The sequence below is a fragment of the Numenius arquata genome, chromosome 8, assembly GCF_964106895.1.
Source record: "Numenius arquata chromosome 8, bNumArq3.hap1.1, whole genome shotgun sequence".
Classification (NCBI taxonomy): Eukaryota; Metazoa; Chordata; class Aves; order Charadriiformes; family Scolopacidae; genus Numenius; species Numenius arquata.
In genome coordinates this window covers 57,979,150-57,993,929 of record NC_133583.1, presented here as the reverse complement: position 1 = coordinate 57,993,929, position 14,780 = coordinate 57,979,150, and the positions used below count along the sequence as shown (strand labels likewise).

The 14,780-nt window shown below is 44.8% G+C and overlaps 1 protein-coding gene and 1 long non-coding RNA gene across 2 annotated transcripts in view; one reads left to right on the top strand and one right to left on the bottom strand.

Moving 5' to 3' along the window:
* The window catches only part of LOC141467036 (uncharacterized), a 72,154-nt gene that overhangs the window by 39,326 nt on the left and 18,048 nt on the right, over positions 1–14,780 (bottom strand). The gene's annotated exons all lie outside the window — the stretch shown is intronic.
* JUN (Jun proto-oncogene, AP-1 transcription factor subunit) lies at positions 5,094–7,126 on the top strand. The gene has a single exon (XM_074151391.1). The coding sequence runs from the start codon at positions 5,524–5,526 to the stop codon at positions 6,466–6,468; it is 945 nt and encodes a 314-aa protein (XP_074007492.1). The 5' UTR covers positions 5,094–5,523; the 3' UTR covers positions 6,469–7,126.

Genomic DNA, 14,780 nt, shown 5'->3' with positions numbered 1-14,780 from the left:
AGTAGTTTCAAAGAAATTCAGAGATTAATTAAAATGATTGGTGGGATGAGTAGGTGAGGGGGACAGGCTAAAGGGCTTGACAAGAAGAAAGATGAAAAGGACTAAACGCGTATAGCTTGGTTATGCGATGACTAATTGAGGGTGGAGGAGATGGACACGATATTCATTTACAAGTGCCTGTAGTTCTGAGGAGCATTTTTCATGTGCAAACTGAAGACTAGCTGAAGACTAGCTTTTGGTCTTCTACAGATCTGGTTCCAGGGTCCTTCACTTCAAGCTGTGAGTCCCACTTTTCCCCTGGCCTCTGCATTCCCACCCCTCCCTTGTATCCTCAAATATTTTTATATTTTTTTTATTTCAGCTCAGCTTTCAGCCAGATTCAATTCCTGCATCTCTACCTGACCATGTGAGCCCTACTGGGGGCAAAGAGCAAAAGGAGAGGCCACGGAAGCTGGGGTGGACAAGGTGGCACCTCTTTGCCACACCTCTGCCACGGCGCAGACTTAGGTGGACTTGAACCAACCACGAAAACACACCTTGAGGAACCAGGGAGGAATCGGGGTCAGGAGCATCTGTGAATTATTTTCCTTCCATTTAGCCTGAGGAAACTCTGCTCCTTGTGCCCTCTCACTCCAGCTTCTTTTACTATACCCTGGTATAGTAAATAAAAGAAAAATACTTGCTCCTTCTGACTCTTCAAACTCTTGTGCCCCTTAGTTGGGGAAACCTGCTCTATAGTAATTCCTTAAGCAAGTGGAAAGCAGCATGAGAAAATTCAATAATTCCCACTCTTACTCACTTCATGCAGAGGTGAAGCAGGATATCACATTTGAAAGCAGGAAGTGAGTAAAAACAAACAAAAAGAAAAAAAATCTATATAGTAAAATAATTCTCTACATAGTAAAAATGTTGTGGAAACATCTCTTATGAGGGTAAAAAGCGAGATGGTATAATAGATCTAAGTTTAAAGAAAAACTGCATGGAAACAAGCATTTTCTTTCTGTGAGTCCTATTTCCAATATAAAAGAGCAGAAACTGTCATTTATCCTTTTTTTCTTTTTTTTTTTTTCCAAAATGGTCTAGAAACAAGCCAAAAGATTTGTGATACAGGAATGAAACAAAACAACGAACCCATTTATTCCTGGACACCAAACATAATTTAGATGGATGTGGCATGTATAAGAAATTTTAATTTGTCCCTGAAAAGCCATTTAATTATTCAGATTATCTGATTCCCTCAGTCAGTCTTGTATTGATTGATTAGAGAACTTTATAAATCAAAATTTGCATTACTGCTGCTGCTCAAAGCATCTGCCTCTCCCAGTTCATTTCCAATCCCTACCCACAAGTTAGTTTATTGAGACATGTAAATGGCTATGGTTTATAAATGGGTCAGTAAGTGTTCTTTCATACTACTAAAGGAATATTTACTTAAGGACATCAGGAAAGGGGGGTGGGGAAAGCCCCGAAGTAATAGCTGTTTAATAAATCAGGGCATAGTCACCAAAATTCCCAGCTCCTTGGCTAATGGCCACGAAGGATCACTGTCTCTCTATTCCCAGGGCCCACTTCTGATCTGCGGCTCTCAGCGAGTCTCAGGTGGTGAACTTGGGGCACCCGGCTGAAATCTAAGCCGAGACCTCTGTAAGCGCCCGCTCACCAGGCAGTCCCGAATTAGGCAGAAAATCCCCTCGGAGAAGCAAAGAGCATTTGTCTTTGATTTCAGAGCTCTCCTGCTATGCACAACCTTTATGACCAGCTTGACTGTCTATTGCCAGCCTCAACCAAATAACCTCTAAGTGAGTAGCAATTAACATAATGAGTGGACTGATGGGTGTCCCCCATAGCTACAGGCCTCAGTAGCAACACGTCTTTGGCAAACTGGAATGTCTAGTCCTGAAACTCCACCTCTGTAAAAGGAAGGAAGTAGAAAACTAAAATGGGTGGGGGATTAAAAAAAAAAAAAAAAGCACCATTAAATTACTTTAAATTAATATCTCCAGCCTAATCCAACACTCACTGAAGCTAATGAAAAACTTGCATTGATATCAGTGGACAGACTAGAAAGGCTGAGTTTTTAGGTTATACAAACATGTACTAAACAGAGTGGTTAAAGCTACACTGACCATATTCCTTGTAGTCTGAACTTCACTTTCTAGGACAAAAGAAACACACAGAAAAAAGCCCAAAAAGAGAAATCAAAACAACAAAATTCTAACAAATTAAATGTCAACAATTAATCAGAACAAACTTAATTAGTATTATTTGTCTATACAGAAAACTGAGTAAAGCAAATTATTTGCATGGCTTCTTATGTAATAGAAACCAGGAAAAAAACCTTTTTTTTGGCTGAATTTTAAAATAATTCTTATTTCACAATAAAAACCTCCACACAGCAACCTACTTAAAATTCGTATCTTACATTTCTCCAGAATTTCTTCCTTGCATAGACAAGCCCTTTATAAACATCAAAATTGCACGCTGACACAACAGAGACAGATCAGTTATGGACTATCTCAGGGGAGCTTTAACTCAGCCAGGACCGCCACATCAGGTCTGACTGGATACCCTATCTCTGAGAGGAGCCGAGAGTGGATACCTGGAGAAGCACAGAAAACCAGGGCACAGCAGTTTTGCCTCGGGATGCTCTCCCAGGCACAAACCATCTGCAGCTTTGAGATTTCCAGAGCCAGAGATGCACTGCATTCAATAGCCCTGAAATGGTTTCTCTTCTGTGAATCGCTTTAAAACCCCTCAGTCTGCACAGCACTCTTGCCAAGGAGTTCCATGGCTTAACTACAATTCTGTGAAGACGTTTCTCTCATTTGTTCCGAACCTTCCAGTTTCATTTGCTGCCCCTTGGTTCATGTGCCAGAAGAGTCAGTCATTGGCCTTTATTTACCTTGTGCATAAAGATTAAAAAGGAGTTAAACAACTGCTTGTAGCATTCACTGCATTAATGGGGTTCAGAGATTTTCTTATGCATATGTGATAACTTACTGCTGTTTGGCAAAACTATTTGCAGCTGAAGCTACAGCAGCAGCTGAGTAGTTTGAGGTATCTGCAACACAGAAAGATGCTGCCCGCGTGAAGGTTGTGAATATACCAACAGCACACAGAGAGCCCCCCACTTCCAGGCCAAAACTTTGTGCCACAGACTGTTCACACAAGTGTACAAAGAAGTGCACGTATTATTTGCATAATTCCAGTGAGCATACAAAGTAACACCAGTGCCCACCATGTGGTCAAATGAATATAGTGGCTGAAGTCAGGTGGGAACACCAGGGGACAAAATCAACAACTTCAAACAGGGGAGCTAGACCTTCACTTTTCTTTTTCAGCTGCTTGTGTTTGTTTGCTTCATTGTTGCTTCCTATACTATAACTGGTAATTATGTCATTACATCCAGGAAAAAATAGCACTGGAGAATTTGAAAGTGTATTTTCAAACCTAGACATAAGTTTGTCAGCTTTGCATATCGTAAAAAAGTGCTTTAACCTGATAGACCAAATTCTTCACTGACATAAGAAGCTGGACCACCCTACGACAGCAGGTAACAGCTTCACGTTGCAAGCGTTAAGGAGCACTTGTTGCACTGCTGGCAACAAGATACAGGAGTACACCCCTGTCCTATCCTGTGTTGTCACCCTCTGTCCTTAAATAGCTGCTGCACTTTACTCCAGAGGTGGCTGCCTGTCCGCATTCACAAATTCACACCTCCCAGAGAGAAGGGGGTGGGGAGAGGGTGAGGAGGAGAAAGGTAAAAAAGATGAATCCAAGCAGTAGGGCACACCGGTTTATTAGAGCTACGCACTATACTGTGCCACGTTCAGCATTGGGCAGTTACAGCGACCCAGAGATCACTGATCTGGTGCTCTGAGGTGAACATGCCAGCACAGACTTTTCTCCTCGACTGGAGTCCTTCAACTCCAGCCTTTATTTTCCCTCCCGACTAACCTGTACTTCCACAGTAATACTAGGGCATTCTTTCTAAAATTAGGCCGTCGCTGTCCCCTCCCCTTGGAGGACGAGTTTATAGAAGCCCATCTGGAACCAGGCTTTTTCCCGTCAGGTTTTATTTCCCCCTGCTGTTACCCTGGCGCGTTTCTGAGACCGGGAATTGACATCCCCGATAGCCGTAACGCCAAAGCCGTGCCCTCGCGTACACCCCCACAGCGGTCGGGCGGTATCGGACGAAACCCACATCACCCGCGGAGCCGGGCGGTGAGGAGACGGCCCACGGGGGCCCCTCGGCCCCGCCAGAGGCCAGCTAAGCGCTCCGGGAGCCGGGCCGCCCTTCCCGCCCGGCGGGGCTCCCCCAACAGCCGGCTGTGAAGGCGGGCGAGGGCGAGGCCTCGGCGGCCGCCAGCCGAAGGCACGCCCGGCCAGCGGGGAGGGGAGGGAGGAGAGGCGCTGGGCCCCTCAGCGGGAAGGGGGCCGCCCCGCGGCGGTTGGTGCCCGCCCGAGCCCTGCCTGGAAGCCGCACAGGCGGCGGGACGGCGGCGAGGAGGGGAAATCACGTGAGGCCTCCCCCGGAGCGCCACCTGAAGGGCCGTACCAACAGCGGGGGGGGTTAGGGGGGTGGAGGGGGGAACACGAGACGCACCACAGGCCGGAGCGCGGCCCCGCCTCCTGTACCGGCCGAGAAAGACGCAAACGGAGGCGAAAACGATCGGGGAGAGGGCGACGGCTGTGCGTGGGAGGGCGGCGGCGGGAGGGGGCCGAGCGGCGCCCCCGCCCCTCCGGAGGGCGGTTGGTACGTGGCCGTTGAGGAGGAGGCGCCGGCGGCAGCCAACCCCGCGCGCGCTCGGGACGCGGTAACCAGATATTCAAAAACAATACGTCAGCCCACAATGCCCCGAGCCGCCGCCAGCATTACCTCATCCCACAAGGCCCCGCGCCCGCCCTGAGAAGCTTCTAGGGGCGGGGTGGCCATGGCGACCGGCTGATATGCACCGGGCCGGGCCAGCGGCCCGCCTCCCCCGGGAGAGGCGGCGGCAGCCAATGGGGAGCCCGCGGGGTGACATCATGGGCTATTTTTAGCGGGCTCCCGGTCGCTGATAAGTGAAGGGCTCCACGCCGGGAGCGGGCTCAGAGCGCGGGACGGGCGGGCAGGCGGCAACGCGATCTGCGGCCGCCGAGTGGAAGCGAGCGGAGCGGGCGCAGTGAGCGCGGAGCCGGGGAGGGGAAAAGGAAAAGTACTCGTGGCGGCGGAGCCACCGTCCCGGCCCCGCGGCAGCAGCAGGAGAAGAAGGGCGGCAAGGCGCCCCGCCGCCCCGCCAGGCCAGGGGGACTCGCAGCGCGGCAGCGGCAGCAGCAGCGGCGGCAAGGACCGCGGGCCCGGCCCGCGCCGGGAGGAGTTTCCGCGCCCCGGCGAGAAGAAGTAAGGCTCTGCTTTCTCCTTCCCCCCTCCCTGCGCGGCCGGGAGGGTTGGGGTGACCGGGCGGAGCGGGGCGCAAGCGGCGGCCGGGCAGCTTCTCCGCGCTGCCGCAGCTCCCGGCGCCACTCCGCGGACTCTGTTCTATGAGTGCAAAGATGGAGCCTACTTTCTACGAGGATGCCCTGAACGCCAGCTTCGTGCCGCCGGAGAGCGGCGGGTATGGATATAATAACGCCAAAGTGCTGAAGCAGAACATGACGCTGAACCTGTCCGACCCATCCAGCAACCTGAAGCCGCACCTGAGGAACAAGAACGCCGACATCCTCACCTCCCCCGACGTGGGACTCCTGAAACTGGCCTCGCCTGAGCTGGAGCGGCTCATCATCCAGTCCAGCAACGGGTTAATCACCACCACGCCGACCCCGACGCAGTTCCTCTGCCCCAAAAATGTCACCGACGAGCAAGAAGGGTTTGCGGAAGGCTTTGTGAGAGCCCTGGCGGAACTGCACAACCAGAACACCATGCCCAGCGTTACCTCCGCCGCTCAACCTGTTAACAGCGGCATGGCACCTGTGTCCTCTATGGCCGGCAACAGTAGTTTCAACACGAATTTGCACAGCGAGCCCCCGGTGTACGCCAATCTCAGCAACTTCAACCCCAACGCACTCAACTCCGCGCCAAACTACAACGCCAACAACATGGGCTACGCACCTCAGCATCACATAAACCCCCAGATGCCCGTGCAGCATCCCCGGCTTCAGGCTCTGAAAGAAGAGCCTCAGACTGTACCTGAAATGCCAGGGGAAACTCCTCCCCTCTCCCCTATTGACATGGAGTCGCAGGAGAGAATCAAAGCCGAGAGAAAACGCATGAGAAACAGAATTGCGGCATCCAAATGCCGGAAAAGGAAGTTGGAAAGGATTGCCAGGTTGGAAGAAAAAGTGAAAACTTTGAAAGCCCAGAACTCAGAGCTGGCATCCACTGCCAACATGCTCAGAGAACAGGTTGCACAGCTTAAGCAGAAGGTCATGAACCATGTCAACAGCGGGTGCCAGCTCATGCTAACACAACAGTTGCAAACGTTTTGAAGAGACTGTCTTCAATGAGAACTGTGATATTGTGGTATAACTAAAACAACAACAGAACAAAAAAAAAAAAATACCCAAAGTGGCAGATGCATAAAGCTCACGGTAAAAAGCTGAAAGGCTGAGTCCTGCCTGTGCTCTGCAAAGCGCATGTGTGGAAAGACTGCCGAGCCTTCAGCTCGAGTTCGTAGCAAAGCGGCCAGCACCGCTCCGAGAAGTGCTGTTCCTGCCCAGATGAGACGTCAGATCTTCGTTTAACATTGACCAAGACCTGCATGGACCTAACATTCGATGATCATTCAGTATTAAAGGTTAAAACTGCAATAGAAACTGTAGATTGCTTTATGTAGTATTCCTTAAGAAAAAAAAAAAAGTGGGAGGGAGGTTTGTGGGAGGCTGATAAACAAAAAAAGAACTATTCTGCCTGCCTTCAAGTAAATTGTGTATGTACATATCTTTTTTTATTTTATTTTATGAAAGTTGATTAATGTCAATAAACTACTTCATGACTTTGTAAGTTATTTTTATGTTGTTTATTTGGGCACTGCCCAGTATTGTTTGTAAATAAGAGGCTTTTTTTTAGCACTCTGAGTTTACCATTTGTAATAAAGTATAATTTTTTAATGTTTCTGTTTCTGGAAAAATTCTAGAAGGTTCTATTATATTTAAGAAAAATAAAATAATTAAAATGCATTTCCCCCTCACACTTTTATTTTTTTTGGCTAGTACCTGAGTTGGGAAAATGCTCTTTGTGCTGAACCCTGAAGGGTAGGGGTTGTCAGACTTACTTACTCTGTGACTACAGGCATGTCGTGTAGAATGTGTGAGGAGAAGGAGAAGTTAGATCCTGATGACCCAACTAATAAGACTTTTTTATTGTCCTGAAGTTGTAGTTCCCAGTTGTAACCTGTCCAGCTTGCCCAGCATATCCTAGTGGTCCAGTTTAGACGGGTAACCTCAAGCAGGTTGTAGAGGGGTAGAAAGCCAGTGTATGAAATTGCTCCATAACTGGAGCAACTGACTGCTTGATCTGACATGCTTTTTATTAAATTAATGGCCTCAAGAAGATAAGGCAAGTGATTGTATTTTAAAAAGACAAGATATGCTGTAGACTTTGAAAATAGAAATATTAACCTTTATTCCTGTGTCCCTTCCTAGGTAGGAGGTGGTCCTTGTTTGTTGGTATTTATGACAATGCTGCTGTCAACAGTAGAATAATTTTATAACTCCTTCCTTATCTTGAAATCCTTTCCCTTTTGGGTGTCACTGTGGGTTCTAAACTTTTTAGCAATAGAAAAGCTGGGAAAACTGAACCTGTAGGAAATGAAAAGGGCAACTTGTTGAAAAACAGCAACTCCTGTTGCTTGTTTTCAGCAACTTGCTGAAAATAGCAACTTCTCTGGCACTTCCCATCTATTTTTTATAAAAGAATCTTGGATTTTAGTATAATGACAATATAAATATATACCTGAGAAACATGCTGCTTAAGTCATGGGGGGGTGGAATTACTATACTAGGATTTTCAACACTGTACCCGTTTCATTTCATAAGCATATATTTGAAGGGAGACCAGATGTTTTCCTGCTTGCTGTTTAGAGCCAACCAACTAAGAGGAAATAGATGCTATCAAAAGACAGCCAAAATATATATATTATACAATATTATTAGTGAATGCTAATGTTTTAGAGCATGTCTTAAAAATGTCTTTTTTTCCTTAAAATAGGAATAAGCATAACTTTAATTGAAGTGACAGTCTTGTTTAAGGTCACTTCACAAGATGACTAGATAAGTGGATATCTACACCTTAACAAAATGATACCCTGAAACTTGCAACTATTGTGGGTAAGTTCCTGACAGGAAGCACAGAAGTATCTTTCCTCTATTCCCCCCCACCCCCCGACTGTATGTATTTTATCATATGAAGGGTTGTTTTAATGTTTAAAATATGATAATACGGTGATCTCCTTCCATCATCATAATCCCAAGTGTCAAGGTGGGTGCTATTTAGGTGGTGTTTGCTGCTGTCAGAGGAACACAATTGTAATAACACCAACCAAACAAAGGGTTACTAGGAGGATACTGTAGTTTGCCAAGAGTACATTTTGCTGATGTCAGCAACCCGGAAGGTAAGTTGATTTTGACCATATGTAGGAATAGACAGCAGAGGGATAATACACAGCACTGCTGGGTGTGGTTTTACAGGGATTTAGCAAGTGCCAACTAGCAAAATAAGCAGGGCAAGGAGATTAATTACATGCAAAGGTGCATGTTTAACTCTCAACAGTGCTGGGTTGTGGAATAGATGTTACTAGCAAGCATTTTGCTTAATCACCTAATTACGTAAAAAATAAATACATTATATAAAATACTATGTTAATTAAATACAGCTGAGTGACAGTCTGCTCCACCCTATCCTAATACGCGCACACAGACATTTAGCGTTGCAGTTATGTGTTTTCTCTCTCAAGTAAGACTTTTCTGTAGCACAGGCAAAAAAAGTTACTGAGTAATAGCACTGCTTGTTCCGTGGGCATCATCGGACAGGTTGGCTTCTGTGACACCAGTTACTCGATTGGGTCCAGCTCAGGAGGTACTGGTGTCCAGTCAGAGAACCTACCATCAAGCAAGGTGTTTTTTAGTGCCAGTTATGCAGCTTCACAAGGAGAAGGGGGGTGATTTAGACGAACCCTTTCTTTGGTCCCTCATTTGGATAAGGATCAGGCCTAAAACAGGGCAAAGTAAGTTTATATTCCCTCCACCTGTTTTGTAAACGGTGTGGTGGGCTGTGAGCCTGTTGCTATCTGGTTTCCTTCAGCATAGATTAAAATTCAGCACTCTTAGTGTATTACTAGATCACTCGATCAATACGCACAACTGTAATGAAAGACGTGCGTGCATGTGTATGTGGTGAAATGCAAAGTTTTAACACTTACTTTACTGCCAAGACTAAAATTGCCTAATGCGCTATGTGCCTTACTTCTGTAAGGAATAGTCAGTTCTCTCCGAGATTCAGAGAGAAACTCTCTTTTTGTTGCCCCAGCTGTACTCACAAGGGAATATTTTGCAAATAACAGCATTGTGAACATGTATTTTGTTTGGCTGTGAGTGTTGTCAACGGATTCAGGAAGTGAAGTCAGAAAAAGGCAGGGTTTCAAACAGGGCAGGCTACACAGAAATGCCTGGGCAAAGAGCCTCTAATCAGAACAACATGTTTGGGACGCAGAAATATTAATTAGAATTTGGGTCCATACTGAAACCAACAAAACCCTCACACTTCTATCCCATGAACAAAAGTGAGCTACAAGGGGAGGGGGGGGTTGACCATGATTACTCACTGAATAATCTTAAATCCAAAATACATGTCATTACAGAAATAACAGTAACAATCTAACTTATTCTTCAGTGGGAAAGAGTAACATACCAGCCAGTTTCAACCTCAGAACACAGTGGAGTCCCCATCCTTGAATCGCCTACATCTCTGTAGGTCTAAAAAACACTGACCTCGAAACATGGCACTTTAAATACCAGCCTAAGGCAGCACATACCCATTTAACAATGAAGTCTAGCGACCAAGAGATGTCTTAGCTATTTTTCCATTTTATAGGAAGCTGTCAAGAAATACAGATAATCTCTCTCCAAACCTATGTGAAAAATGACTGACAGTTTTGTCCCAAGCAGAAGCCTAAGAAATCCATTATAATAATTAGTTTCTGAAAAAGTAAACAGGCCTTTCAATGAAGTACATCGCTGCACCCCCATTAATGATCTTATCCCCACAACTCTGCAGGAAGCAAAGAATCTAACTTAGGGACGCCCAGGTTACTGCATAGCAGGCTGACATCACTTATCTAGTATCACACAGCACGGATGGATGCTGCACGGTGGAGTGTGGTGCTTGAACCAACAGCAAAATTGGAAGTTATGGATGTGGATCAGCACAGAGCTCTGCTTGAGTGAATAACCCTGACCCAGGCTCCAGGGTTATTAGCCCGGGCGGCATTACTGAATAGAGTGCGGAGGCAGACGGACCAGCTCAGGCTGGAACAAGCTTGGAGCACACCACAGAGTGCGGTATACCATGTCCATGAGAAGTACAAGGCAGAACTGAAAAAAATGAACACTTATCTTTAACATCAAGCCTCGCGCTTTCTCTGTTCTGCATCTCTTCCTCTCTACCCCTGTTCCCAAGACTTAGGTATAACAGCGTGGAGTTACCCACATCAAGAAACTTAAACCAGTTCAGGCAAAGTTTGATGTCTAGAAAAAAACACTGCAAACATTGTAAACAAACACAAAATATTGCTAACAGGCAGATGGACAGCAAGGGAATAATATCTGAAATACCATATACACAAACCCATTATGAAAAAGAATATACCTTAGTAACATCTAGCCTTAGCTTAGGGACAGACAGAAGGAAGGCAGTATTAGCTTTCTAACTAAAGAAAAGGAAAATTCAAAATGTAGGTGGTTTGGTTTTTAAGAAGGTTAATTTTTCCAGAGAAGTGCTAGAATTACACACCAGTGTCTGCACCCAAGGACTGGTGGCAATCCTAACACACATATACATGATTGTTGACATGAACATTACAATATATCCTCTGAACAGAGAAGGGTGCTTCTTACAAAGAAAACGTGTAGAAAGTCATCGTATAATTTACCGTGAAAGCCTCTGACTACTTAAAACAGTTTTAGAGTGGTTTTGCACAGCAGGGCCCTCTTTTCCAATTTTGCACATTATTCTTTGCAGTACATTTTTGTTAAGGAACAATGGAACTACAAAAATCGAATCAGATGTTCATCACAGTCCCTTCTGTCCTTAAACATTCTGAAATACTAGAAACACAGTTACAATGGGGAAGAATGGCTTTTTTAGAAGTTAATTAAATACTGAAAACACTGCTAATTTTCCTAGTTATAGAGTAACAACAGACATTAGGGGAAAACAAAACAAAAACAGAATTCAGAAAAAATGAGTAAAGTAACCTATTTTTGAAATCTCATCCAGAAGTTGATAGGTTACAACTGACCTGATTAATCCAAATCTCTATAAAATACCTAGAAACTGACTCTGTAAACAAAAGTGGAGGAAGAACTAGTATTTCTTCTCCTCTGTCTCACAACTATTTTGTGTTTCAAGCCTTGTGTTCTCCAAGCAATCCTTCAGCTGATTCCTTAAACAAAAGGACTAGCAACTTGCTAGAAATTCCTTGGAACTGTGAACTTTGTTCCTTATTCTCTTTCAAATTAAAACGAATTCCTGTGAAACCTGGCAGCGTAATACCAAAGATGTGGGAAACAGGACACAATTCCAGCAGATGGAGCTCAAAAGCAAACAGTCCTGAACAAGCTGCACAGATGCCTGCAACAGGAGCTTTTGCTCAGATGGTGTAGTAGCCAGAAAAGTCTTCAGACAAACCCGCTATCATACAAGTGTACTAAAAAAAGATTAATTTTAATAGCTTCCCCGAATTCTTAAAATAATCACTGCAATGAGTAGGGAGATCCTGCATCATTTCAATAATAGAATAACCGCAGTTATTTCAGAGGACGCTAAGGGTTCAAAACTGAGCATCCACGGGTATTTTTCCGAATTCTTATCCACGATGACGAATTAGTGGGGGTGACTTTTACATGCCTGCTGTTATCATGCCTTTTATGCCTTTAGTCTCTGGTAACTAGTCATGAAAACATGCAGATACAGGCATAATCCAGGGAATATTGCTATTTAAACTCACAAAGCCATTCACATAGCACTCATATTGCAAAGAGATGTGTCCAGTTTTGGGCCCCTTACCACAAAAAAGACATTGAGGTGCTGGAGCGGGTCCAGAGAAGGGCAAAGGAGCTGGTGAGGGGTCTGGAGAACAAGTCTTGTGAGGAGTGGCTGAGGGAGCTGGGGGTGTTCAGCCTGGAGAAAAGGAGGCTGAGGGGAGACCTTATCCCTCTCTACAACTCCCTGAAAGGAGGGTGTAGAGAGGCGGAGGTCGGTCTCTTCTCCCAAGTGACAGGCGATAGGACAAGAGGAAATGGCCTCAAGTTGCACCAGGGGAGGTTCAGATTGAATATTAGGAAAAATTTTTACACTGAAAGGGTTATTAAGCATTGGTATGGGCTGCCCAGGGAAGTGGTTGAGGCACCATCCCCGGAGGTATTTAAAAGATGGGTTGACACAGTACTTAGTGACATGGTTTAGCGATGGGGTTTTTTTATTGGAGTTAGGTTGATGGTTGGACTAGATGATCTTAAAGGTCCCTTCCAACCTAGACAATTCTATGATTCTATGAGATAACTTAAGAAGTTCAGAATCTCCACTGAATGGACTACTGGTAGGTTTAAAAGCATGCCCCAGCACTACCAAAAACTGAAGCCTATTTGAAGTGATGCGATTCTCAAAGCTGCTGACTTCTGTGCGACCACAAATCAAAGCACCTTGACAACTATGAAAAGTTCATTTTCATTTGTGTCCAAAAGTACTTTTAGAACTTTTAACAGTAATAAAAATTGTGAGTTGCTACACCCAAATTGCAGGCTCTGGTGGTGGTTTTATTTTCACCTTGAGAAGTTGAACACAAAAAGCTTCTCTTTAAATCAAGCCGTAACACTTTAAAGATAGAGCTCAGGATTTATTCATCTAACTAAGTTACCTAGGTTAGGAGGCACCACAGGTTCTTCTTATGGTTAACAAGAAAGCACAGGACTCTACAGAGAGTGATCTGGGTAAACTGAATTGCTAATTGGAAGTGCCTGTGCCTCAGCAGTCTGCTTTTTTTTTAACTCCAGTTAGTTTCTAGTTAGATAGCATGAAACCAGGGTGTAATGATTATCTGATTAGAATCAGGAGACACTTCCTTTTACTAAAAAGAAATGTTCTGCAAACATCCACCATGTGTTAGTGATGAACAAATTTCCGTATGCAAGGCTTTACTGCATCATATACATAATGTACAATCTTTTTTACTTATACAAACACTAAGGTATCCCCAAACATTAACTGTTCAAAACTCCTTACAAGAAGTCATGAAAAGCAAGACTTCCTATGAAGCCTCCAGTGGTGTCTCAGGGCCCCAGTCAAGATACGATCCTTATCATGCTAATAATCATCAAGTGTCTGACCCAAATATCTGAAAGGGAGAAAAAGAACCCAAATTCTCAAGGCAAAATCCATCTCTAGATTTCTTGCTTGGATTTGCTATGACAGATTGTCCATTCTCCCTGCTTCCTGACAAAGGGCTTTCATAAGCAAAATTACATAAAAACCATGAAAACCTATACAGTAAGTTGAGCTGACTTCAGGACTGACAGCACAAGAGTTTACAGTTAATCTACAGCAAGGTCACAGACCAAAGCTAGCCCTTGAAAAGTTAACAGCAAAGTTTCCTTCTTTAAGTGATGGAATGTAAACAGAACTCAGTGATCTTTGCCCAGGCCCCTTCCTCTTGAACCAGAGGTTTCTAACCAGTATCTTTCCAGTGTGGCACTGCAGGTCTGGTTTCCCACTATGTGAGTTTCCAGGACTGTGACCCGTGAAAAGGCAAGCTGCTTTTCTCTGTGCAGATTAATCAATGCTTTTAATACATTAGCTTGGTTAGAGACTTCTGAATGCTATTTCCCACTCCTGCACTCCCAAAACCACCTAAGCTTAGCATATTTAGGGAAGTGCCCCTGACTAAGCGTCACAACTACTGACAGCTTTTGCTTCTGTGTAATTCTGCAAAAGTAACAATAAAGTTAACCCGTTTGATTCTGTGTCAAAATACTGATTGAAAGGTAGAAAAAGGTAGCACAAGTCCTAAATATATAGTCCTGGATATACCACCACTGAAAATCAGGCCACTGATAGATACTGAGAAGAAAAGATGTTTAAGAATCATAGTATCTTCTTATGTTGGGAAACAGGGATGTCAGAATTTCCAGAAAAGAAAGAAAGAAAATGAGCAACGGCAAAACATTTTGTCCCAAGAGACTTTCTTGCTTATCAGGAATTTACTTAGCCTCAGACCAAACTTTTGTTTTTGTAAGAAAGTTACATGGCTCTAGCTTTTTAAAACTGATTGTTTCAAACTGGTACACAATATGCACAGTCTTACTTTACTGATTTTATATGTGGCCTTGCCGCATGACCTCGGGTAGCTTTAGCCAGTGTGTTTTAAGAAGCTACCAAGAAAGCAGTTCAGGTTTACGTGCCAGTCTGTGGGCTGCAGTAGCTGAACACTTGGCCACTACTGCTCCAAGGGCTGGTGCTGCCAGGCGAGCACTGACACATCCACCTCCTGGCCTGAGGCAGCTCAGCTTTGATGTGTGTAAGCAGGTTT

Coding starts and splice junctions, on each gene's coding strand:
- JUN (XM_074151391.1), top strand. CDS start 5,524: ATGAGTGCAAAGATGGAGCCTACTTTCTACGAGGATGCCCTGAACGCC.